We start from the raw sequence: 24,090 nt of genomic DNA, 5'->3' as shown, positions 1-24,090 counted from the left end.
TAGTCTGAGAACTGCTAAAGGTAGATGTCTGTATCTAGGAAAAGTTTCGAGGATGACCTTGGCACGGCATAGGTAGGATCCTCCTGACTATTTCCTCATTGTGATATTTTCTGTAAAGGAAAATTTTCTGCCTGGTTAATCCTGAACCTTGCTTTTAATGCCCTGTGACTACATGATTGACTCTCAGATATGACTCATGCAGACATGACTCATGCCTGGAATCAAACAGATCTAAGGGAGTTTTCCCCCTTGTTATGGTTTGGACCTGACAGTGGTATCTGATATGTAGCATCTTGTCAGTTACTTCAAGTTGTAGTGGAGTGATTTGATTGATTGCTTCAATTGATTTCTCCATCTTTACCCATACATTTCTCTGGAAAGAAAAGACAACCTCCCAACTTCTCATAGTTGTGCTTTTATCTGTCTTCTTGTATACTATCTTTTGTTGTCAATTTCTAGGGGACCTTAGAAGGCCCTCTTTTCACCTCTGCTGAAATGTCATGCCTATTGAATTTCTACACAACATTCAAGGCCTAGAATAAATGCCATTGTCTTCCTGACATCTTTGATGATTTCTCCAGTTGGAAATGATTTTTCTCTCATCTAACCTTATAGCACTTAGTAATCCTCTTATACCCTTACTTCATTCTGTCATTATGAGTATAAAGGGACACTAGCCAGAAAGCCTAGTCCTTATGAGCATGCACAGGGTACTTGGCCAATGCAAACCCCACGTGGATTTTGAAGTATAACCAGATATTCCTTAATTAGTTCTGGGCTACTAATGATGTGGTAAAGAGGAGCCTTTTTGATAACTATAGAGCAGGAACTGGAGTGTATTCAAAAAGCACTAGTCAAACCAGACTTGTCATTTGGATGGGCTTCTGCCTGGCATTTTCAAATGAGGAGAACTAATGCTCAGTGGGGAAGAGAGATCTTAAGCCTTTCTTTCTTTCTACCAGGGCTGCCACAAAGTGAGCACGTGACCCTGTTGTTGCTTTTATTCTTGTTTTGTCCTTTTTTCCTCCATGTAGATGAAGGTGATTAGAGATGGCTATGAACAAGTGAGCTTCAAAAGGTCAAGAAAGCAGGCCACTAGGAGGTCTGGCAGTAAAAATCCATGCTGGTCTTTGTGGCCATCCAATCCAGCATCAGGCTAAGATCCAGAGATTTAGCCCATCAATATCTGAGATGTGAACTCACAAATGCTAGTGGCCCAGAAATTGAGTTGAGTCTGATCCTTCCCTAGCATTTGGAGTGAAATGTTTGTCCTCTGGTTCTGACTATATCTTTGAAATAAATATCCCTTTGTAAAAGCTAAGCAATGCTAGTTAGTTAAATAGAACTAGGAAGTTAGTTACTATCATTTTGCATGGGAGCTCTAATGAATAGCATTAGAGAAAGACACCCCAAACCCTCAGTGGTACTCCTAAAACTAAGAGGGAGATGTAGACTTCCTTAATCTGGAAGAGTGAGATCATAGTAGTTCTTACATATTTATTTGTGTTCATTTTATCATCCCTAAGATTGTAATACCCAGAGGGCAGGAGCCATCTTATTTATCTTTGCATCTACTCTGGAAATTAGAACAATGTATTATATGTAGTATAGTAATCAATATTTGTTAAATGAATGTTAAATATTGACTTTGTCCTCTTCATTAGCTCCTCTCTTCTTTTCCTTCTCTTTCCCTTCTCTCTCTGTCTTTTCCATTGGCATCATGCCTCTGCCTGTAAATATATGCAAGTCATCCCATATTTTGGAAAAAAGATTGTACAAATCAATTCACCCATACTCTTGACACATAAAGCCTGGACAAAATTTTGCAGCTATCTCTCAAAAAATCCCTCTAGCCTGTGTCCCCACCCAGGGAACTCCTGAGTTTATTTTGCTTCCCAGAAAGAGCCTTCAGCTCCTCTGCAAGTACTCAGGCTAACAAGACATTGAAAATAGAAAAAAAAAAAGTCTACAAAGCTACAAAACAAAAAAGCTACAAAGGACTCATACCAAACACACAGACATTTAAGAAAACTTTCCTACTTCCAGTGTGGAATTATGCAGTCCACATGATTCATAGGACCGTGGAAATAACGGTCCAGGTTTGCTAATACATGTCATTGTGCTATGTCTCACGGCTCCTTGGTTCTGGCCCCTCCTCTGCTGTTAGCTTGGCTTCTGGATCTGACTGCTTCTCTGGGGGTGGATAGGAAGTAACTCTCTTCAGAATGGGTCTCTTTCCACGTTCATGTGTAGAACTTGGTGTCTGTCTCTCAGTTTCTGGTGCTTCCCTCTGGGAGCTACACAGATGTAGCAAAGGCTTTTTTCCAAGTCCACATGTATTTCAGCATCTCTGACTCATCTGGTCTGCCATTGTTTCCAGGTCTTTGTGGTGAGCTCACCATCCATCTGTGTCTTAAGCCATTAGCCCATATTATCAATCTCATGCAGGAGCAGATCCATTCCATGCATCTACCTCAGGAGTCCCCAGTGCACAAGGGAGGAAGGGATTACCAAACTCCTCTAGGTACAAACCAGCTCCTTTTTCACTTCCAATCTAGAATAAGTGGTCTGCACCTGATGGTTCTATTTCCTTACTACTTACTAACTTCTTAAATCCCTGCAACTTGGCTTCCACTCCTACTTTACTGAGACTGTCCTGTTTTAAAAATGTATTTGCCATTTTCTTCCCAGATCTCAGATTCATATCCTTTGGTATGAAGAACCGTAAACTACCCATGAGCATCTGAAAACGTGTTCCAAATCACTAATAATAAGAAAAACACAATTTAAAATGACTCTGAGGTTCTACCTTACCCCCTGCATATTGGGGAAGAGGATAGAAAAAGGAAACAGTGAGTGCTGGAGGGGTTGTGGGAACACAGATACAATAATACATTAATGGTTTTCATTCTGGAAAGTTAAGGAAATATGTGAAAAATGTGACCATACTGATTGTACTCTTTGACCCAGCAATCTGAGTATATATTCCAAAGAGGTAAAAAACAGAAAGGTCCAAGATACACCAAAGTATTCCTAGTAGCACTTTTTGTGGCAACAAAGAACTGGCAACGAAGTGGGTGATCATCTATTAGAAAATGTATAAACAAGCTGTGATACAGATATAAAATGGAATATTATTGCATAACCAGAAGCAACAAACATAAGAAGTTCAGACACAAAGGAAGATTTGTATGAACTAATGGAGAGTGAAATAAACAGAACCAGTACAATATATACAGTGACTACAGTGATGCAAATGGAAAGACCACCAAGAGGAAGCTAAACTTTGTGTAACTGACAAACCAGCAGTGGTCCCAGAGAACAGATAATAAAACATACTTTCCCTGCCCTTGGCAGAGAGGCAGGTACTCCATATACAGCAAGGTACTGATTAGTGTGAATAATGAGTGGCCTAAAGCTATTGTATATATTCAAATTTGCACTATTCAAAGTAACAATCATGTAAAATATGGTCATTAGTTCCAGCCCAATGGAAATATGCCATGTGAATTCGAATAATGCAACTGCTTTGTGGGATTCCTTATTCACACTAACCAGGACTTAGCTGTACTAGAAGAGAACCTTGCATATTGTCAGACATAACTAGCCTTTATATACCACTCCACAGATATTGTCTCATTTGATTCTCACAACAACCCTGGGAGATAGGTGCCACTATTATCCCCATTTTACAAATAAGGAAACTGAGACAGACAGCAGCTAAGTGACTTGCTTTGGGTCACACAGGATCATTGGACTTCCTAGGCAGGGCCAAAGTCCTGAGGAAGAACCCTACGATAATCCCTAGGGAAGGCTGTACAGACCACAGGACCCCCAGAGGAAGACCAAGTGGTATCCCCCCCCTTAACCTGTGGGGATCACGGTCTCCTGTAAGATCACAAGGCTCCCGAGACAGGGCCGGAAGTCCCAAGTGATGTCCCCTTAAGAAGGCTGTGCAGACCACAGGATCCCCCCAAGGGAATCCGAAGCAGTAGCCCTCTTAAGACCACAGTGGGGATCACAGGACACCCCAAGGTAAGATCCAGGAGTAAGCTCGGTGAGCTTCTGCTGCCTATTGCTTCCCTTCACTTGACCTTAGGAAAATCCATGTGATTTGCCCATTCTCACCCAAAGAACTCAAGACCAGAGTGTCTGCTAAAGCCAGGGTGGGGGAGGGTGGGGAAGCACACCTTTAGTTCTGTGGAAACAAAACTCCTCCTCCCATTTCTTACATGGACAAAACAAATCCCTTGAAAGTTAAGAAAAGGAGGTTTACTTTGCTCTAACACTGCGAGGATGTGCACCTAACTTTTCTGGAATAATGGATAGTAGGGCAGGGTATAGTAACTCTAGTGGTCTTCAGACATCCACTAAGTCAGAGTGAGTGCTCTTCAGTGACTAGGAAGCTGTGTTAATGGAGAGAGGGGCCAATCAAGTCCCAGGGACAGCTTTGTTACCTTTTAGGGAACACTGATTTCTATTGCAGGGAAGTGGGGAACCCTGGTCCTATCATATGCTATCTCCATGATGGCAAAGTCCTAAGGATCTTTTAGAATCCCTTGCACAATTATGATACTTTCATTGCTGTTACTAGACAATTGCCCTGGCAGAGGCTGTACTAAGGGGAAAAGAAAAAAAAGAAAAAAAAACCTATAACCCTTCCTTCCAAAGAGTCATATCTTTGCAATCCACAGTGAATCTCCTAATGCAAGGTGGTAACTCTAAGAAGATGATCCAGAACAGCACCAAGAATATCAAGGACACAGCACAGATCATGAGATCTGTGGCAGTTCTTCATCATGTATTAGGGTCATCTGTAGGAAAGTACCTAAGAGGTCATAAGCCTCTTGTGATGCAACCTGTCGGTCAGTCAATAAGTGTTTATTAGACAGAGGAAAGCATTTTATTACGCTCCCTGAGAGAGCAGGTGCAGTGCTCATGGGAACACTCACACTGATACAGCTACAGGAGCAGGGGTAACCATTTCCTCCACTCCTGCTAGAGTTACGGTTAGTTTACAATCTTTATTTTTTACATAGTTTTCCTAGGTTATACAGTTTATATAAATAGGATAATAAGGATACAGAAGCAAAAGTGAAGTTAGTTAGATTTTCTTTGTCTTAGTTTAGGATTATTATCTTTCTCTATTATGTTTTGAACTCATTATCTTTCCCCCTAAACCCACCCCCCAACTCCTACCTTCCCTATGACTGCTGAGGCCACATCCTCCCAGTGCCTCAGGCTTACAACCTAGGGGCTTTCTTCAACTCCTTATTATCTCTCTATAGTTGTAGTAGGGAAAAGGGAAGGATGATGTTTAGGATTATACTATATTCTTTTACTTCCCCTACTTTCCCTCTTTAACATATGCAAATTATGCAAATCAGTAAGCCTGGATTCTTGACCAAGACCAGACCCTAGATAAGCTTGAACTGGTTCAAGTGGGTTTGGCCTCTCTAATTCCCCTGACTGCCTTCTCAAAAAGCATGCACATACATACAAGCCTCTGACCTCTCACCTGACTCAACCAACCTTGAGGTCATTATGAAGTCCATATCATCCCCATTTCCTATAGTGCAATAGTATTCCATTACCTTCATATACCACAACTTGTTCAGCCATTCCCCAATTGATGGGCATCCCTATGATTTCCAATTCTTTGCTACTACAAAAAGAGCCGCTATAAATATTTTTGTACATACGGGTCCTTTTCCCACTTGTGTGATCTCTTTGGGATACAACCCTAGAAGTGGTATTGCTGGGTCAAAGGGTATGAACATTTTTATAGCCCTTTGGACATAGTTCCAAATTGCTCTCCAGAATGGCTGGATCAGTTCACAACTCCACCAGCAATGTAACAATGCTCCAATTTTCCCACATCTTCTCCACCATTTATCATTTTCCTGTTTTATCATTTTAGCCAATCTGACAGGAGAGATGTGCTACCTAAGAGTTGTTTGGATTTGCATTTCTCTAAACAGTAGTGATTTCGAGCATTTTTTCATATGCCTATAGATATCTTTAATTTCTTCCTCTTAAAACTGCCTGTTCATATCCTTTGACCATTTCTCAAATGGGGAATGACTTGTATTCTTATAAATTTGGCTCAGTTCCCTGTATATTTTAGAGATGAGGCCTTTATCAGTGACATTAGTTGTAAAGAGTTTCTTCCAATTTTCTGCTTCCCTCCTAATCTTTGTTGCATTGCCTTTTTTTATACAAAAACATTTCAATTTAACATAATCAAAATTATCTATTTTGCATTTTGCAATGCTCTCTATCTCTTGTGTCATGAATGCTTTGCTTTCCATAAATCTGATAGGTAAACTATTCCTTGCTCTCCCAAAATGGGAAAAAAAAAACCCTGACAAAATCAAGTCTTTAAAAAATAAGATTGGCGAAATGGCTACAGAGATTCAGAATCTAAATAGAGAAAATGACACCCTGAAAGGTAAAATTAACCAATTGGAAAAGGAGACTCAAAAGCAAAATGAAGACAACAACTCATTAAAAATCAGAATTGAGCAAGTGGAAGTTAATGACTCTATGAGGCATCAAGAAGTAGTAAAACAAAATGTAAAGAATGAAAAAATAGAAGAAAATGTGAAATATCTGATCGGAAAAACAACTGACCTGGAAAATAGATCTAGGAGAGACAATTTAAAAATTATTAGTCTACCGGAAATCCACAATGGAAAAAAGAGCAGTGTCTTTGAAGAAATTACCAAAGGTAACTGCCTAGAGGTCCTAGAACCAGAGGGTAAAATAGTCATTGAAAGAAGCCGCTGATCACCCCCTGAAAGAGATCCCAAATTGAAAACATCAAGAAATATTATAGCCAAATTTCAGAATTACAAAGTCAAGGAGAAAATACTGCAAGCAGCCAAAAAGAAACATTTCAAATATGGTGGAACTATAGTCAGGATCACGCAGGATCTTTCAGCTTCTACATTAAATGACAGGAGAAATTGACATATGATATTTCAAAGGGCAAAGGAGCTGGGACTACAACCAAGGATAAACAACCCAGCAAAATTGAGCATAATTTTTCAGGCAAGGAGATGGACATTCAACAAAATAAGGGAATTCCAGACCTTCCTGATGAAAAGGCCAGAACTCAATGGAAAATTTGATCTTCAAATACAAAACTCAAGAGAGACATAAAAAGGTAAACCCCATTTTGAACATTTTTCAAATGGGGGAAAAAAGCCCCACAAATCTTATTAATCAATAAGGGCAAATTATTTACATCTTCATATAGGATTATATCATCTTATGTATGTTATATATATATGTAAATCTTGAGAATAGTACAGTTATTATGACAATTGAAAGTAATACATATAGACTGTGGATGTATGTATAAAATAACTGATATAAGGATAAAAAACATAATTAAGAGATGAGGGTTCTGGGAGAAGAGGTAAGGAGGTAGTAGAAAAGGGTAAGTTACATCAAATGAAGAGGCACAAAAACATTATAGCAGAGGGAAAGAAGGGAGGGAGAAGAGCAATATTTGAGCTTTACTCTCATTGGATTTGTTTCAAGAAGGGAATAACATACCCTGATAAGTATAGAAATACAAAGATAAATTCTATCTATTCTATCATCTATGTATGTATGTATGTATGTATCTATCTATCTATCTATCTATATTCCCTTTCTGCATACAACTAAACTAATGTGTATAGAATTAAGTGTCTCTCCTGAGAGGCAATGAAACCTGGACTGGAAATCTGGAAGCCTGATTCAAGTATAGCTTCTGCCACTGTGACAGTGAAAATGATCAATGGACTTGGAGTTGGGAGATATGTATTCATCTTCTGGTTCTGTCACTTATTTAGAGTTTGACATTAGGCTAGCAGCTTCACCCTTAGACATTTTGCTTCCTTATAAGGAGGGGTAACCAGACAATCTCTGACAATTTCTAGTCAAAATCACTTCACTTCTTTGATCCTCAGTTCCTTCTCTTGTAATATGATGGGTTTAGACTAAATCCCCCTTCAGTTCCCTCCCAATTGTAAAGATCTACTAGGATTTACAGTGTTTACAGCAGCAGAATCTTTTTTATTTTGGTTAAACTTTCTAGCTCTGAGTCCTAGAAAGACTCTCCTATTCCTTCAAATACTGTCCCATTAAGAAACAAAAATGACATATGCCTTTACAAGGTAAAATTTGGAAAATACATTTTTTTCTTCTTACTTACCATAGCTGTACAATGGCTATTTTTGGAAAAGCAGGAATCTGCTTATTGATTCTATTTGATGGTCTAATTAATCAATTTAATGGAAACACAGAGGAAAAACCTGCTTATAGTTGGACACTTTTATGCTAATAAAGATAGAAAATACACAAATTATGAAAAACAGACCAAGGATGAAGCTTAGGTACAAAATTAGGTTCAATGACTTACTATGGCCATCAAATTATGAATAAGGAGCACCTCTAAAATATTGTTAGAATTAATGTAAATTTGAAAAAGAAAGTTTCAGTTAGAGAATATGGCCCATTGCAGCACTTACATTGATACTTTCAAGGAGCCATGATTTCATCACTGTAGGAACTCCATTCACGCCTTCTTATTCTGCACCATTCTGTTCAAAGTCTTTCCATAAAACCTCTGATGCTGTTTGTCCTTTTTTCTCCAAGGGGACCAAGACTATTGGTGGAGCTGTGAACTAATTCAGCCATTCTGCAAAGTAATTTGGAACTATGCTCAAAGACCTATAAAACTGTGCATACCCTTTGACCACTGCTAGATCAACATCCCAAAGAGATTTTTTAAAAAAGGAAAAGAACCTATTTGTACAAAAATTTGTACAGTAGCTCTTTTTGTAGTGGCAAAGAATTAGAAATTGAGGGGATGTCCATTAAGTGGGGAATGGCTGAGCAAGTTGTGGTATGTGATTATAATATAATACTATTGTGCTATAAGAAATGACAAGCAGGATGCTTTCAGAAAAACCGGGAAAGACTTACATGAACTGATATAAAGTGAAGTGAGCAGAACCATAACATTGTGTACAGTAACAGCAACATTATATAATGATCTACTATGCCCCACTCTAATTAAAGTTTTCTAAATATTCTCATTAGTTCATTGATATATGCCATTTTAACCACCTTAAGAAATGAGGTTCAGTTTCTGGTTCATTTTTGGTTTTTCCCCTGGGAGTTTAAAAAAAAAAGAAAGGTTCATAACACAACACAGTTAAACTGGATTACCTCTCAGATAGAGTAGGAGGAGTAGAAGGTTCAAAGTAAAGATGACAGCATGCAGGCTACCTGAAACCACACAAAATGTCAAAAGGTGTGTTATATGCACGTAATCAAGAAGGGAAGAAAACACAACTCACATCAACATAAATTTATGCTTCTTATTTAAATATGATACAGTTGTAGAATATACTATCAAACAACAAACATTTACAAAGCATCTACTATTACCAAGGTACTGTATTGGGCTCTGTAGATACATATTCCTTGACCTGAGGAAACTTCTATCCTAATGGAACAGGTCATCATATTAAACTCTTCATATGTAAATGATAAATGTAATACTTAGTAAGGAGTGATGGGAGGACAAAAGAGATTCAGATAGGTTCTAGAAAAATTTGAGGAAGAGGATATTTTTAACCGTAAGAATGAGGAACAGCTATATAGAGGAGACACCTAAAGGAAAAGAAAGATTCTGAATATTTATTGCTTTAATAGTTTTCACTGTCAGTAAGCTTTTCTGCTACTTACCCAAAGGAGTATTTTCTTAATTCTGTTCCATTACAGTTATCTAACCCCATTTGTAATAGAATGAACTATTCTTCTCTCTTGGTATTTCCATTTCTCCTGGAAACAGAGAAATCTGAATATTTTGCAAAAATTACACTTATTTTCTTTTCCGAGGTTAACTTTTTTCTCAATTTTGAATCCCCCCCCCCATTTATTCGCTCCTTATTCATTATAATTTCCCTTAACTCTATTTTTTAAACAATTTAAATATGTTGGTCATTCTTTTTAGTGTTACAACCGTGTTTAAAATCTTCATCTGCTTCCTGTTGATGTGAAGGTGATCCTATGTTCTTATAAACAATGCCAATTGGTTTTGATATTTCATAGGTCTTACCAAGTTGGAGGGCTTTTGAGTATAGGCTCAGTCATGTATAAGCTACAGGAAAGATGAAATCATTAAGATATATAAAAGACTGACTTTAGATTTAGAGAAAGGCACAGAAAAGAAAATTCATGGGAATTGGGATTTTCCATAGTTAAAGGAAACTGTTTTCCAGACATTATAGGTTGTAGTGAGAATGCATGGTGCATGATTGTGAATTTGGTACAAATTTTTCTGTAATGTGAATAATGGTTCATAAAAACCTATAGATCATAGTACATGAAAATTAGAGACATACGGTAGATAGAATCAGCTCGTGGCCATAGAAAACAAAGATCTGCCTTATCACCCTAGTACTGTTTCTCTTTACCACCTGCCTCTTAACTGCAGAAGCTTTTGGACAGACCTTGATGTCTTCACTTTTAGATCCTAATGAATAAAATTCCAACTCTTTTGCCTGGTGTTCAAGGCCCTTTACAGTCTGGGCTGTATCTCCTTTTCCCACCTTAGTGACTTTTTTCAAGCAGTGTCCAATATCTGATAAGTTCTTCCCCACCTTAATTCCTTTTGAATTCTTATCCACCCTTTAAATCTTTGCTTAAATGTACTCTCTTCAACTCAGTTCATTCGAAATTCACCTCTTCCCTCAAACCTTCCTCTTAGGTCTTAAAAAATTCTTTGCCTTTCATAATTTTATTTAGTATTATTGTGTATTATAGGCATTTCTATGTGCCGTATCCTTCATGAGGCTTAAAGTCCTATATGATAGGGACCTTGTCCCATCCCAACTGTTACATTTCACAAATTTGCTCTGGACAAAGTAAATGCTTATTAATTTTTTAAAAATTGTCTAAGATGACAGAATTAGAAGACATGAGATTAGTGAGAAACAACAAATTTGTGGATGAGGAATCGGACAAACAGACACGGTGTAGGGGGGGCAGAGGTTGCAGCACAGGCCTGAGTGGGGTCTTGCACAGGTTGTAAGGGGTAAGGGAGTCAAAGGGAAGAAGAGGTCAGTGATGTTGGGTGTTAGCAGCTATGGGTGAAGAATGCAAGGCGAGGATTCAGCTTATGCCCGGATCCTGAGGTTCAGGGGAGTCTGAGGAGATGGCAGGAATCGACTAGGACTTCAGTGGGGGCTGAGGGACTGGCGGAAGTGTAGTCATCAGCACCTTCTCAGAGGAAAGCAGACGCTTTTCTTTTTTTAACCTCCAGAGGACTTTGAAGTCTGGCAGAGTCTGAGGGTTCAGAGTCTCAGGGGAGTTTTCAGGCAGGCTCAGGAGGTTCTGAAGGACTGGCAGAGAGCCTGAGGGGACCCCGGGCCCTGCTGCCGACAAAAAGAGGAGGGACCCCAGGGCCTAAAAGGGCTGAGGGAGCAGTGGGCTTTGGGGATCCTGGGGACCTGAGGACACTGAGGAGATCCAGGGCCCTGGGACTGCAGGGGCCCTGAGGGCCTGACAAAAAGAAGGGGGATCCCAGGGCCTGGGGCTGCAGGGTCCTAACAAGGGCTGAGGAAGCATTGGGCTTTGGGGCTCCTAGGGTTCTGAGGACACTGAGGGTACCCGGTACCCTGAGCGCCAGACAAGAGCTGAGGGGACCCCAGGCCCTGAGCGCCAGACAAGGGCGGAGGGGCCCTGAAGGAGGGCACGCAGTCTGGGGGTTCGGGGTCTGGGGCTTAGGCTGCCTCCCTTTCTCGTTCTTCTTCTCCCTTCTCCCGCTTTTTTCCTCCCTCGTTTTTCTTCCCTCCTCCCTCAGGGCCCGGCAGAGGCCCCGCCCCTTTCCCCCTCCCCCGCTTCTTTCCCCTCCCCCGCCTCGCGAGCTGTACGTCATCACTCAGCGCCGCGCCGGCGGCTCTAATGGAAGCTCGGCCGCTGGGCTCCCGGGCTACCCCGTGGCGTGCTGCCGGCCTGGCCTTGTCATCCTCCGTCATGAGCTGGACGCGGGCGGCCCCGGGTCTCTGATTGCACCCCCGGAGCCCAAGCAGCTCCATGGCCGCGGTGTCGGCATCGGCGGTCCCCGGGGCCGGAGGAGCGGGAGCCGGGAGCTCGAGCCCGCCGCCGGCGGCGTCCACTCGCAGGGACTTCTACTGGCTGCGCTCCTTCGTGGCGGGAGGTGAGGCCGGGGGTGGGGGTGGGAGCGGAGGCAGAGGTAGTAGCAGTAAACATTTATGAAGCTCCAACTGTATGCCAGGCGCTTCCTTAGCTCTGGGGACCCAAAGACGCCAGAGAGTCCCTGCCTTCAAGGAATTGACAGTCTAATAAGGTGGAGGGGGGTGTTGGGGGGGGGGTTCGTCGGGGTGGGGGGGGGCGTTTCTGAGTTGATGTCACCTTCAGATGGCAGTTTAGGGGATTCCCTGGGCGGAGGCCACACTCTGGGGGAGGGAGGCAAGGTCTGCTAGGAAGGGGCGGCTTGGGAGTCCCGGGCTCCGAGAGGAGGGTAGAGCCGGGGGTGGCCGACGGGCTTCCTCCAGAAAGAAAAGCTCGGGGGCTGGGGTCCGGAGTCCAGAGCCCCACGACGTCCAGTGATGTCATTGGCTCCGGAGAACCGGCGGTCTCCTGGAGCATTTCCGGAGGGGGCTTCGGTGCCACCTGCCTTCCTTGAGCTGTCAGCCTCTTGTTTGTCGCCAGAATCCCAGCGCCGGACCCTGGCCCCTCCGAGAGGCAAAGGGGAGCTGGCATGGGGTGGTGAAGGGGGCTAGATCTGACCTTGCAGGGCCGGTCCAGTGGGCTGCTCTTTGAGGCAGGAAGACCTTCGTGCATACCGTGCCTCTGCTCTGTGACTCCGGAGAAGTCACGACCTCAGTTTATTCATCTGTAAAAAGAAGATAGTAGTACCCCCTTCACAGTGATGCTTCATAGGGTCACAAGAGGTAACATATAGAGCACTTTGCAAACCATAAGGTGTGATGTAAACTCTTACTATTCTTATTAGATCGTAGAACTCAGAGCCGTGCTTAGGTGCTTAACAAACAACGTTTACTGACTGAAGAATGTGGGCTTCAATTCCCTGTTTGTATGGAGTAACCTCGGCAAGCCACTTAGCTTTTCTTTTGGTTCCCATACCCCTAGAGTGTATGCTCACCTCCGTCGGCTGTACCAGGCTGCCTCAGGCTTTTTTAAGCCACTTCTCGCTCCTTCCCATCCTCTCTGGCCTTTTCCAATCCAATAAACATTTTAAAGCACCTTCTATGTGCCAGACACCGTGCTAAGTTGTCATGTTACAGTTACTACAAAGAAAGACAGCCCCGACCCTTAAGGAGCTTACAATTTAATGGGGGAAACAACAAAGGATTCTAACTGAACTATTATGTTCTATTTCTAAATAGAAACAGATTGAGAATGCCTTGGATCAGAATAGGTAGTGGTAGGGAAATTATGCGAACCTAACTCCAGCCTAATGAGCACAGAGCTGCCGGGAGCACTTCTCTCACGGCCACACTATTTTAAATCTATTTTAGTGAGCCTACAGCACTGATTGGTCATGACTAGCATTAGGGACTTCCCTCTGCTCTTCCACAAAGAGGCGTTTTCATATCTGCTCTCTTTTCATCCCAACCTCTAAGGGCTATCTTTAATTTTTCTTCTTCTTTTTTTTTCCACTTAATAATTTAATAAGACTTTGGGGATTGAGACATGATAACTGAACGTCTTAGACAAAACCTTTTGTTGCTATAGTAATTTTATAGGACAAGGACAAGACTGAACCTTTGATTTTACTGGTATATAGACACCCCCCCTCCAAAGTTCCCCTACCAGTGCAGGTGGTTGCCTCCTCTGCATTTTATAGAGAGTTGCTTGAAGTGCTGTTGCCCCAGGTCACATGGCCATTATGTTTCAGAGCCAGGGCTTGAACCTAGTGGCATCGAGCTGGCTCTTTGGATAGAGATCTGGGCCTGGCATCAGGACATTTCCTAGCTGTGTGACCCAGGGCAAGTTACTTCCCCTCTGTTTGCCTTGGTTTTCTCAATCTGCAAAATGGGGATAGTAATAGCATCAGTTCCGCCTACCCCCACCACAGGTTGTCATGAGAATCAAATGAAATAATATTTGTAAAGCACCTGACACATAGTAGGCGCTTAATAAATGCTTCTTCCTTTCCCCCATTGAACTTTGAGGCTAGCTTTCTAGCCATTATGCTATTCTGCTTGTTAGCAGCTTTATGGATTTATTTTGTCAGGAGAATGGGGCAATATAGAAAGCACACTCATTTGTAAAGGTCTTATTTCCATACAGTCAGTTATCTTAGGAATTAGCCACAGAAAATTCTTAACCCCAAACTGGTTCTTAGTGTGTGTGCCTTATTGGCTGTGAGGTCAGAAGACCTGGGTTCTCAGCTCTTTTGTCTTCTGAGCTTCAGTTTCTTCTTCTGTGAAAATGCCCAATCTATTCCACAGGTTTATTTTGAAGATCAAATGAAATAAATGACATGATAAAAATATTTTATTTTTTCCCAAATACATGTAAAAACAATTTTTAACATTCATTTTTTAAAAATTTGACTTCCAAATTCTCTCCTTCCCTCCCTCCATCCCAGAGACAGTAAGCAATTTGATGTAGTTTATACATGTACAATCATGCAAAAGATATTTCCATATTTGTCATGTTGTAGAAGAAGACACAGACCAAAAATAAAGTGAAAAATAGTATGCTTTAATCTGCATTCCCACTCCATCAATTCTTTCTCTAGAGGTGGATAGCATTTTTCATCATGAGTCCTTTGGAATTGTCTTGGTACATTGTATTGCTGACAACAGCTAAGTCATTCATGGTTGCTCATGGTACACTATTGCCCTTACTGTGTAGTTTTCCTGGTTCTGCTCGCTTTACTTTGTATCAGTTTACATAAATCTTCCCAGGTTTTTCTGAAATATAGTAGTATTCCATTACAGGTATCCCTTACATCGAGACTTTCTTCATTGCGGTTTCAATATGTCAAGGATTGGCATAAGAAATTAAATGGGAATTTTTTTGGAAGTTCTGCAAATGTCACAGATGACACAGGAAGGCCAGCAGACAGAGAAAAAGTTATTTTTAATATAATATTTTTACTTAACATTGACCTGTATATAGCCTATGACCAAATACGTAACCCAGATTTTACAATAAGGTACTATAAATATCCCATAAAAGAAAAAGAAAAAATTTAGACTTCTTCTCTTGATACAAAGGGAGGGCCAAGAAATTTTATGCAGATTTTCCAGATTGTGGGGGTGCTATGCCCATAACCCCCAATATATGGAAAGGAAAACTGTACAATCATGTACAATAACTTGTTCAGCCATTCCCCACTTGATAGACATCCCCTAAATTTCCGATTCTTTGCTATCATAAAAAAAACTGCTATAAATATTTTTGTACATGTAGCTCCTTTCCTCTTTTTTTGATCTCTTTGGGATACAGATCTTGTAATAGTATTGCTGGATCAAAGGGTATGCACAGTTTGATTGGTCTTTAGGTATAGTTCCAAATTGCTTTCCAGAATTGTTGGATCAGTTCACAACTCTATCAACAGTGCATTAATGTGGAATAATATAAATATAAGATAGTGTTTTTATTGATGCTTCTTATTGGACTTTCCATGCTGATTATTCTAATAGTATGTTGTGATGGCAAGGTTTTGACAGTATTGAGACAGTGGAAAGAACACTGGACTACTGGTTTGGTGTTTTAATCTTGGCTTTGGCATGAAACTCTTTCTGTAAGTTTAGGTATATCAAGTAAGTCTCTGGGCCTCAGTTTCCTCATTTATCTATGTTGGTTCTTGGAATCTATGGACTTAAAAAAAAATTACCCCCATTCCATGCCTGCTCCTCTTCCTTGAGTTCAAATATTCCAGTGTTCTTTATCAGCTGTTTGAAATAGCAGTGCAGTAAGGTCATACTATTGGAAAAGATATTAATATCACGATCTGTGTTTTAGGCATAAGGCTTGCAGAAACAATTTAATTTAACATCAATCCGATAAGTGATTTCTACCTTCAAATGCCTAAACTGGCATAGTTGACCCATGTCCTCCATCATAGACAATTTGAGGTAAATGGCTCTCAAAACTTTTATTCCTTTACTAAAAATTATCAAGAAACCCCCTCCCCCCAAGAACTTTTTGTTCATATGGGGTTGTATCTGTCTACTGTATTCAAAATTAAACTGTCTAGAGCAGGTGGGTGGTGCAGAGGATAGAGAGTACCTGGCCTAGAGTCTGGAAAACTTGAGTTCAGTTTCAGCTTCAGATACTAATTAGTTGTGTGCAAGTCACTTAAACCCTGTTTGCCACAGTTTCCTCAAATGTAAAATGTGATTAATAACAACAACTATCTCAAAGAGTTGTTGTAAAGAGCAAATGAGAGCATTGTAAAGAGCTTAGCTCAGTGCCTGGCACATAGTAGGCTATATAAATGCTGGTGAATGTCAGGCAGAATTTGAATATGGGTCTTTTTTTTAAAGTTCTGTAAAGCTATTTTTACTAAAACATAAAACTTCCCTAGGCCTTAGCCCTGTTTTATGCTACTACAGCCCTGTTGTCTACAATCCTATGGAAGTTGGAAAGTCATTATAATCTTGAATATGGGTTTTTTGACATTTATACAGAGTTTTCCAGCTGGCAAAAGTCTTGGTTGAGTTTTAAGTTAGTAAGGCTTAGTAGCTTAAAATTGTACTAAGACTTTTGGGATACCTTGTATTGTTTTATTTGAATGTCTTTGTGAGAAAGGCTCTACATACAAATACCATTATCTGCATTGCTCACATTTTGCAGATGAAGAAATTGAGGCAGCATTATTTGCTTATGGACACACAGCTAGTTAAGTATCAAAGATACAAAAACAGAAAAACAGCTAGAGTGAGTAGTGCAGCCTCAGTGTTGCTTTTTATATGTGAAAGGCAACACCTTATTTCTTTTTTTATTTTGTGTGGTCACTTGATATTCAAGCTCAGGTACTATTAGGAATGCAAGTTAATCTTCAACAAAATGTTTAAAGCAATTCTGTTAAAGTTCCAACGTATTTGTATTAGGTTTCTCTTTGTCTTAAAAACATGAATGTTTTGAAATGGAGTTTTTAAGGAGGGAATACAGCCTAGTTGAAAAGCAACCAGCCTCTGATACTATAAGCAGTTTGGGAGAGCAAGGAATAATTTGTCTGTCAGATTTGTGGGAAAGGGAAGAATTCATGACCCAACAAGAGATAGAGAGTATTACAAAATGCAGTGGATAATTTCAATTATGTTAAATTGAAAAGTTTCTGTATAAACACAGCTAATGCAACAAAGATTAGGAGGGAAGCAGAAAATTGGGAGAAAATCTTTACAACCAGGGTCCCTGATAAAGGTCTCATATCCAAAATATACAGGGAACTGAGCCAAATTTCTAGGAATACAAGTCATTCCCCAATTGAGAATTGGTCAAAGGATATGAACAGGCAGTTTTCAGAGGAAGAAATTAAAGATATCCATAGTCATATGAAAAAATGCTATATATCACTATTGATTAGAGAAATGCAAATGAAAACTCTTAGGTACCACATCTCTCCTGTCAGATTGGCTAACATGACAGAACAGGAAAAGGACTAATTTTGATAGACTTGACTCTTCTCATTAATGCAAGGTTCAAAGACAGCTCCAAAAGACTCATGATGGAAAAAGGTATGCACACCCAGAAAAAGAATTATGGAATCTGAATACAGATTGAGGTAAACTTTTTGCTCTCTTTTTTTTTCCTTCTTTTTTGGTTTCGTTTCTCCTTTCTCATGATTCATTCCGTTGGTTGTAATTCTTCTTTACAACTAGACTATTATGTAAATAATTTCAATGTGAAGGTATATGTAGAACCTACATTGGATTACATGCCCTCTTGGGGAGGGAGAAGAAAAGGGAGGGAGAGAAAATTTGGAACCCGTTAACTTGTGGAACTGAGTGATGTAAACTAAAAATGAAAAAGAAATTTATAATTAAGAAAAAAAAAGAAAAGAAAAGCAACCAGCCTCTAGGAGTCAGAAGATCTGGATTTGTCAGGGCTCTGTCTCTGACTTACTGAGTTACCTCGTCTGTATTGTCTGCCTCCCAGGGTTGGTAGGAGGACCCACTGATTTGTAAGGCATCAAGCCCCACATGGAGATGAATGAACTGTTACATGAGCATATTTTTATGTTATGTTTAAAGTAATATGTGAGATTTTCTAATAAAATATTACAGAATCCACTGTACCACTTGTGCAAAGGTCTCTAATAAATATTCAGCTTTCCTTTGTCTTGTTTTTAACCTGCAGGTATTGCAGGATGTTGTGCCAAAACCACCATTGCACCTTTGGATCGAGTAAAGATATTATTACAGGCACATAATCACCATTACAAACATTTAGGTGAGTTGAGTGATTGCTTTTACTAGGCCAGGGTAATAAGTATTTAATAAATACTCATCGATTGATTGCAAAATGAGAAGCAGTAGTTAATGGCTCCAAGATGAAAAGTTGCTCTGTATCAAAAGTTTGGTATCTCAGAAGTAAAATAGTGGGAGTGTGTTTCTTGCATGACTCAAGAGCTTTCTGGCCCTCGTCATTACACTGTGCAAAAGGTGAAGGCAAATTGAGCCAACTGTGCTAACTGGTACCAGTTTGTTACTGTTTTTGTTTTTAGGGCTTTGGGGTTTTTTTGCCAGGAAGGAGGAGAAAAAGAGAATATGAGAGAGTGAGATTTTGAGAAAGAGAAAATATGAGAGAAAGAAAAAAAGTTTAAAGGAAGGATTTATACATGGTTGAAGTTTACAGTATTTGAGGTTTTGCTGTATTTAAAAAATTTTTTTGAAGGCTATTTCTTTAAAGGAAAAATATTACCTGAAGTAGTTTAAATTATTTTGAGCAAAAATGAGATTTGTTGTTAAAAACCTCTATAAACTTGTTCTGATAAATTAACACTCAAATAATGACTATCCAATTAATCTATTGAATTTTAGATAGTTTACTTCCCATAAAGTAATTTATCTCCATAGTGTTAGAAATAGCTGATTTCTATAGCTTTGGCTAATAAAATAAATAACTGAAGTCATTCCTGGACTACATGTAATATTATGAAATAACATGAAATAATTGCTTTAAAATGTATGAAATTGTTGTCAAACAGCTAGTAAATATATGAGGTATAATCAAACTTTCTAAGTTCAGAGCTCTAACCATTATACTATCTAGCTAGAAGGAACACAGACCAAAGTAAAAAGCTTTTAATTTAGGAATTTGCACGGTAGCATTCAGATTTTCTGAATATGTGTGCAATGTGGCTTAAGTTATTGTGCTATATAGAGCAGTTTTGAATTTAGTTTTTGTCTTATGCCCATAAATTCAATGTATTTGGGGATTAAGTTTTATTTTGTATTAGTATTTTGAAAAGAGGTAGAATGTGGAGAAGAAATAATGTGATTGGTTATATTATACTGGTATGTTTAGAAATTATTTTACCTGTAACTACCTCTGTCTGACTTTTCTTTAACTAGCACACAGTGATTGATGTGTGTTGTTTTGTTTGTTGATCTTCAGTCTTTAGATTGTACATTTACTTACAATTCGTGATCCTTGGGAGCCAGCTGAATTAAAATTTGTAATGAAGATTCTAAAGAATAAATAGTTGAAATCTAATATGTAGCCTGTCTTTAAAAAAAATAAAAACAGAGACACATGAACACAAATGCCATTCATTATATAATGGTGTCCTAAGACCAAAGTCACATCTGGCCACAGGAGGAGAGTTGATACTGATAAGATAAATTATTGGCTCTGACATATCTGTTAAATTGCAGAATTGGTTTACATACCTCTCATTTTAAGAGGATTGTTAGCTCTTCATTTGAAGTAGGGTTTTTCCAATTACCCAAATGGAATGAAATTAAAATATCTTTGTCTCTATCCCAACCCACCCCCCCCAAAAAAATTTACCCTAGGTAAGAATAAATATGAGAAACTTCAAACTAAAATATTTTTCCCATATTATTTGGAAGGTTTTAGGATTTAGGTCATGATATAATAGAAAGAGCACTGACTTAGGAAACCCAAGTTCAAGTCCCATATCCGCCTTTCTAGCTTTGTGAGCTGGATTCTCAAGATTCTTGAGGCCTCTGGACCTCACTTTACTCCCTAATAAATAAAATGAGCAGAGTTCTCAAGTTCTTCTGCTAAAAACTATTCATTCTGGGCTACCTTACCAAAGTGGTAAGAAAGGCCTGTCTACCCCACATATAGGGATGATTACTGCAATATGAATTCCTAACAGGATTATGATAAATAGCAAGGCCCTCCAAAGGAATTTAGATGTGATTCAGTTTACATGAAATTTTATTGTAACCTCTGTAGAAATGGAGAGAGCTGGTCTGGATTCAGATCTTAGCATGGCATGACCTGAGGCTCCAGTCTCAGGATTTCTGAACTTTTGGTTCCTCATCTGTGAAATGGTGAAGTTGGTATTTCCTTCCATCCTGCCCCTCCCCCCCAACCTCCTTCCCCTGCATCTAAAGAAAGGGAACTATAATTTTAACTATTGGTATGGAGTTAAAAGATTCATTGAATCGTTAAAAGTAGCTTGATAATGTGATGAATGTCAGAAAATTTTGCCTAATTAACAATCTGTGCTTGAGGACATCTGTCTGAATGGTAAAGCAAAGAAAAGATTTATTAACAAAATTTCATGGGAAGTGTCTTTCCTAATGCTAATAAACTGCATAGTAACATACATGAGCAATAGGAGACCAGAACTCTAGGATTTTTTTAAAAGTTTTTTTTTTAGACCAAAATGTGCTATTTCCTAATACTAACACTTCAATGAAATCCTTATAATAATGCAAAGTAGTAAAATAAAACAAACCATTTTTAGCTACAGCATATGCTGGGTCCATCCTATAGTTTACTTCTCTACTAACATAAGCATGGTTCATCTCTGCAACCAAGATTAGCTGTGTTTCATCTGAATTCTTATGGCTTTAGTGTTGTGTTTAACTGTATTATTAATGTGTATGTTGTTCTCCTATATATTGTTTTGCATCTGTATGACTTCAAACCAGTCCTAGCATGTTTTTCTGAATTAATATTTTTCATTGCTTTTGGCACAGTAATGTTGCCATCTGGTCTCTGGCATCCTTTAAGCAGCTTCTCTCAGACAATTCCTCCTATGTAATGTACTCTATAGTAATAGAAAACTGTACAGCTTGCTTGTGTCTGTCCCATACTCTTTTAGTGATCTTTGCCTTCATTTCTTTGGATACTGTGGTGTTCTATGAATTGCAGCCATCTATCACCAAAAGAGTATTGGGGTTAATAGATGGGTCTTTGTTTCTATGACAAAGTAGGGGTTATGAAAAAACTGCAGTTTCTCAGAGGCAACCTAGTTCTCCTGTTATGCTGTGTTCATGTTAATGTCAAATGTTTTAACGAAGGCTGGTGTGAAATTTTCAAGAGTTTAGATGGGGAGGATTGTTATGAAATGAATGTGATATAAAATCAGAATGCTTTAATAAAACATTTTAAATCTTTAATGTTTGGGCTAGCGTTTAAATTTGACTCATCGTTTTTGTACCTACTGTACACATTTCTGTTACTGAATGCTTAAATACAAGTATTTGCTTTAATTTGTGGCTTTCTCTTGAGTAGATAGGATGATTGCTTTCATTTTATAATATTTAATGTTACATACCTTTTATATAATTATTTCTGTAAATAAAATGAATATGAAACATTTTAATCTTTATGGTGTTGTGCTAAATGTTGATGGTTTCCCCATTTTGAATTTGAAAATCTCTTTTCTGAAAAACAGGAGTGTTTTCTGCATTGTGTGCTGTCCCCAAAAAGGAAGGCTATCTTGGCTTGTATAAAGGAAATGGAGCAATGATGATTAGAATTTTTCCATATGGTGCAATTCAGTTTATGTCCTTTGATCATTATAAAAAGGTAACTTAACTGTTGTCTTATTACCCTACTTAGTATTTGAATATGACCTGTTCTGAGAATACTTTTGCTATAAATAAGCCTTTAAAGTAATCTGGTTAAGTGCCCATAATGATGTCGTAGGAACACACAAGTCTGTGATTTGGTTTTAAGTTAACTTCTTTTGGAACTTGATAATTTAGAATCAAAACTAGTCAGCTCTTCATTATTCTTGCTTAGGAAACAATGATGGAAGCATCACTCAGTCTCAGCTAGGGAAAAAAATCATTCCTGTTGGACTTTAGTTCTTATTATATGGAATCGAACATGTCATAGAGTATAAGCCTGAGATAGCACGTACTTTAATCTTTTCGTTCTTAGCACCTAGCATTGTAGACAAAGAGGCACCTAATGAGTGTCTGAAGAATTGAATTATAGCTCAATGTGGCTGTAGTTAATGCTTGTATAGTTACTTTAAATGAAATAGTGAAGTCATATGATAAAGACGTACTCACTTATGAACTGATCCAACCATTCTGGAGAGTAATTTGGACCTATGCCCAAAGGGCTGTAAAACTTTGATCCAGCAATACAACTGTTAGGTCTGTATCCCAAAGAGATCATAGAAAGTGAAAAGTACAAAAATATAACAGCTCTTTTTGTGGTGGTAAAGAATCGGAAAATGAGGAGATGCCCATCAAGTTGTGGTATATGAATGTAATGGAATACTATTGTTCCATAAGAAATGATGGGCACGTAGATTTCAGAAAAAAAACATAGACTAACGTGAACTGATACGGAATGAAGTGAGCAGAACCTGGAGAACATTGTGCACAGTAACAGCGACATTGTGTGATGATCAACTATGATTGACTTAGCTCTTCTCAGCAGTGCAGTGATCCAAGACAATTCAAAAGACTCATGATAGAAAATGCTGTCACGTCCACAGAAAGAACTATGGAGTCTCAATACAGATCGAAGCAGACTATTTTTTTTTTTGCTTTATGTATCTCTGTTTTCTTGTAAAAATTAATTAATTTTTTTAGTTGACAACACTCAGTTCCACAAGTTTTTGAGTTCCAAATTTTCTCTCCCTCCCTCTCCTCCCCCCCCCCCAAGATGGGCATGTAATCTGCTATAGGTTCTACTTATTCCTTCACGTTAAACTTATTTTCCCAATAATCAAGTTGTAAAGAAGAATTATAACCAATGAAACGAACCGTGGGAAAGATGTAACAAAACCAAAAAGAAAAGAAAAAAGAAAAAAAAAGAGCAAATAGTTTGCTTCGGTCAGCATTCAGATGCTGTAATTCTTTGTCTGGTTGTGGACAGCCTTTTCCATCGTGAGTCTTTTGGAGCTGTCTTAGAACCTTGCATTGATGACAAGAGCCAAGTCTATCAAAGTCAGTCATCACAGAAGCCATGTGTCTGTGGTTGTGTACGGTGTTCTCCTGGTTCGAAGCAGACTATTTTCACTTTGCTTGTTTTTTATTTTTCTTTCCTGTTTTTCCCTTTTGTTCTGATTCTTCTTTCACAACATGATTAATATAGGAATGTGTTTAACATGATTGTATATGTATAACATATATCACATTGTTTGCTGGTTTGGACAGGGGGTGGGAGGGAGGGAGAAAAATTTGCAACTCAAAATCTTACTGTAAAAAGAATGTTGAAAACTATCTTTATGTGTAATTGGAAAAAGTAAAATACTATTTAAAAAAAAAGATTCAGAAGGAGATTAAGTGCCTACCATGTGCCAGGCACTGTCCTAAGCTCTGTGGATACAAAGACAGGCAAAAGATAGTCCCTGCCCTCAAGGAGCTCACAGTCTAGTGGGGGAGTCAACAAGCAAACACCTATGAACGACAATCAGTAAGTTAATCAAACACTTGTTAAGTCCTTACTATGTGCAAGACATATGCTAAGTGCTAGAAACTTGTAGTAGTGAAACTGGAGTTTTTGGTGACCCATGGTTGAATAAAAGGACATTAGTCACACATAACTGACATAACCAGAATGAGATAGACTTTTTACTTTTTTGCTATTTACTTATCCATTAAATTTGGGTGTGGGAGTGATCTGGCTCTG

At 39.0% G+C, this 24,090-nt stretch overlaps 1 protein-coding gene across 3 annotated transcripts in view; it reads left to right on the top strand.

Moving 5' to 3' along the window:
• Window positions 1-24,090, top strand: part of SLC25A16 (solute carrier family 25 member 16) — a 44,949-nt gene that overhangs the window by 2,401 nt on the left and 18,458 nt on the right. For 2 of the 3 annotated variants that reach the window (XM_036736062.1, XM_036736064.1), the window contains exons 1-3: window positions 11,943-12,223; window positions 18,370-18,462; window positions 21,893-22,026. In XM_036736062.1, coding sequence (XP_036591957.1) covers window positions 12,100-12,223; window positions 18,370-18,462; window positions 21,893-22,026 — 351 coding nt within the window. In that variant the 5' untranslated portion in view covers window positions 11,943-12,099. Of the gene's footprint in view, window positions 1-11,942; window positions 12,224-18,369; window positions 18,463-21,892; window positions 22,027-24,090 lie in introns of those variants that run through there. The other variant, XM_036736063.1, reaches the window with a different exon arrangement.

This window comes from Trichosurus vulpecula, chromosome 8 (genome assembly GCF_011100635.1).
Source record: "Trichosurus vulpecula isolate mTriVul1 chromosome 8, mTriVul1.pri, whole genome shotgun sequence".
Taxonomy (NCBI): domain Eukaryota; kingdom Metazoa; phylum Chordata; class Mammalia; order Diprotodontia; family Phalangeridae; genus Trichosurus; species Trichosurus vulpecula.
The sequence above is the reverse complement of the archived record's forward strand: the minus strand, read 5'-3'. Positions and strand labels throughout refer to the sequence as shown.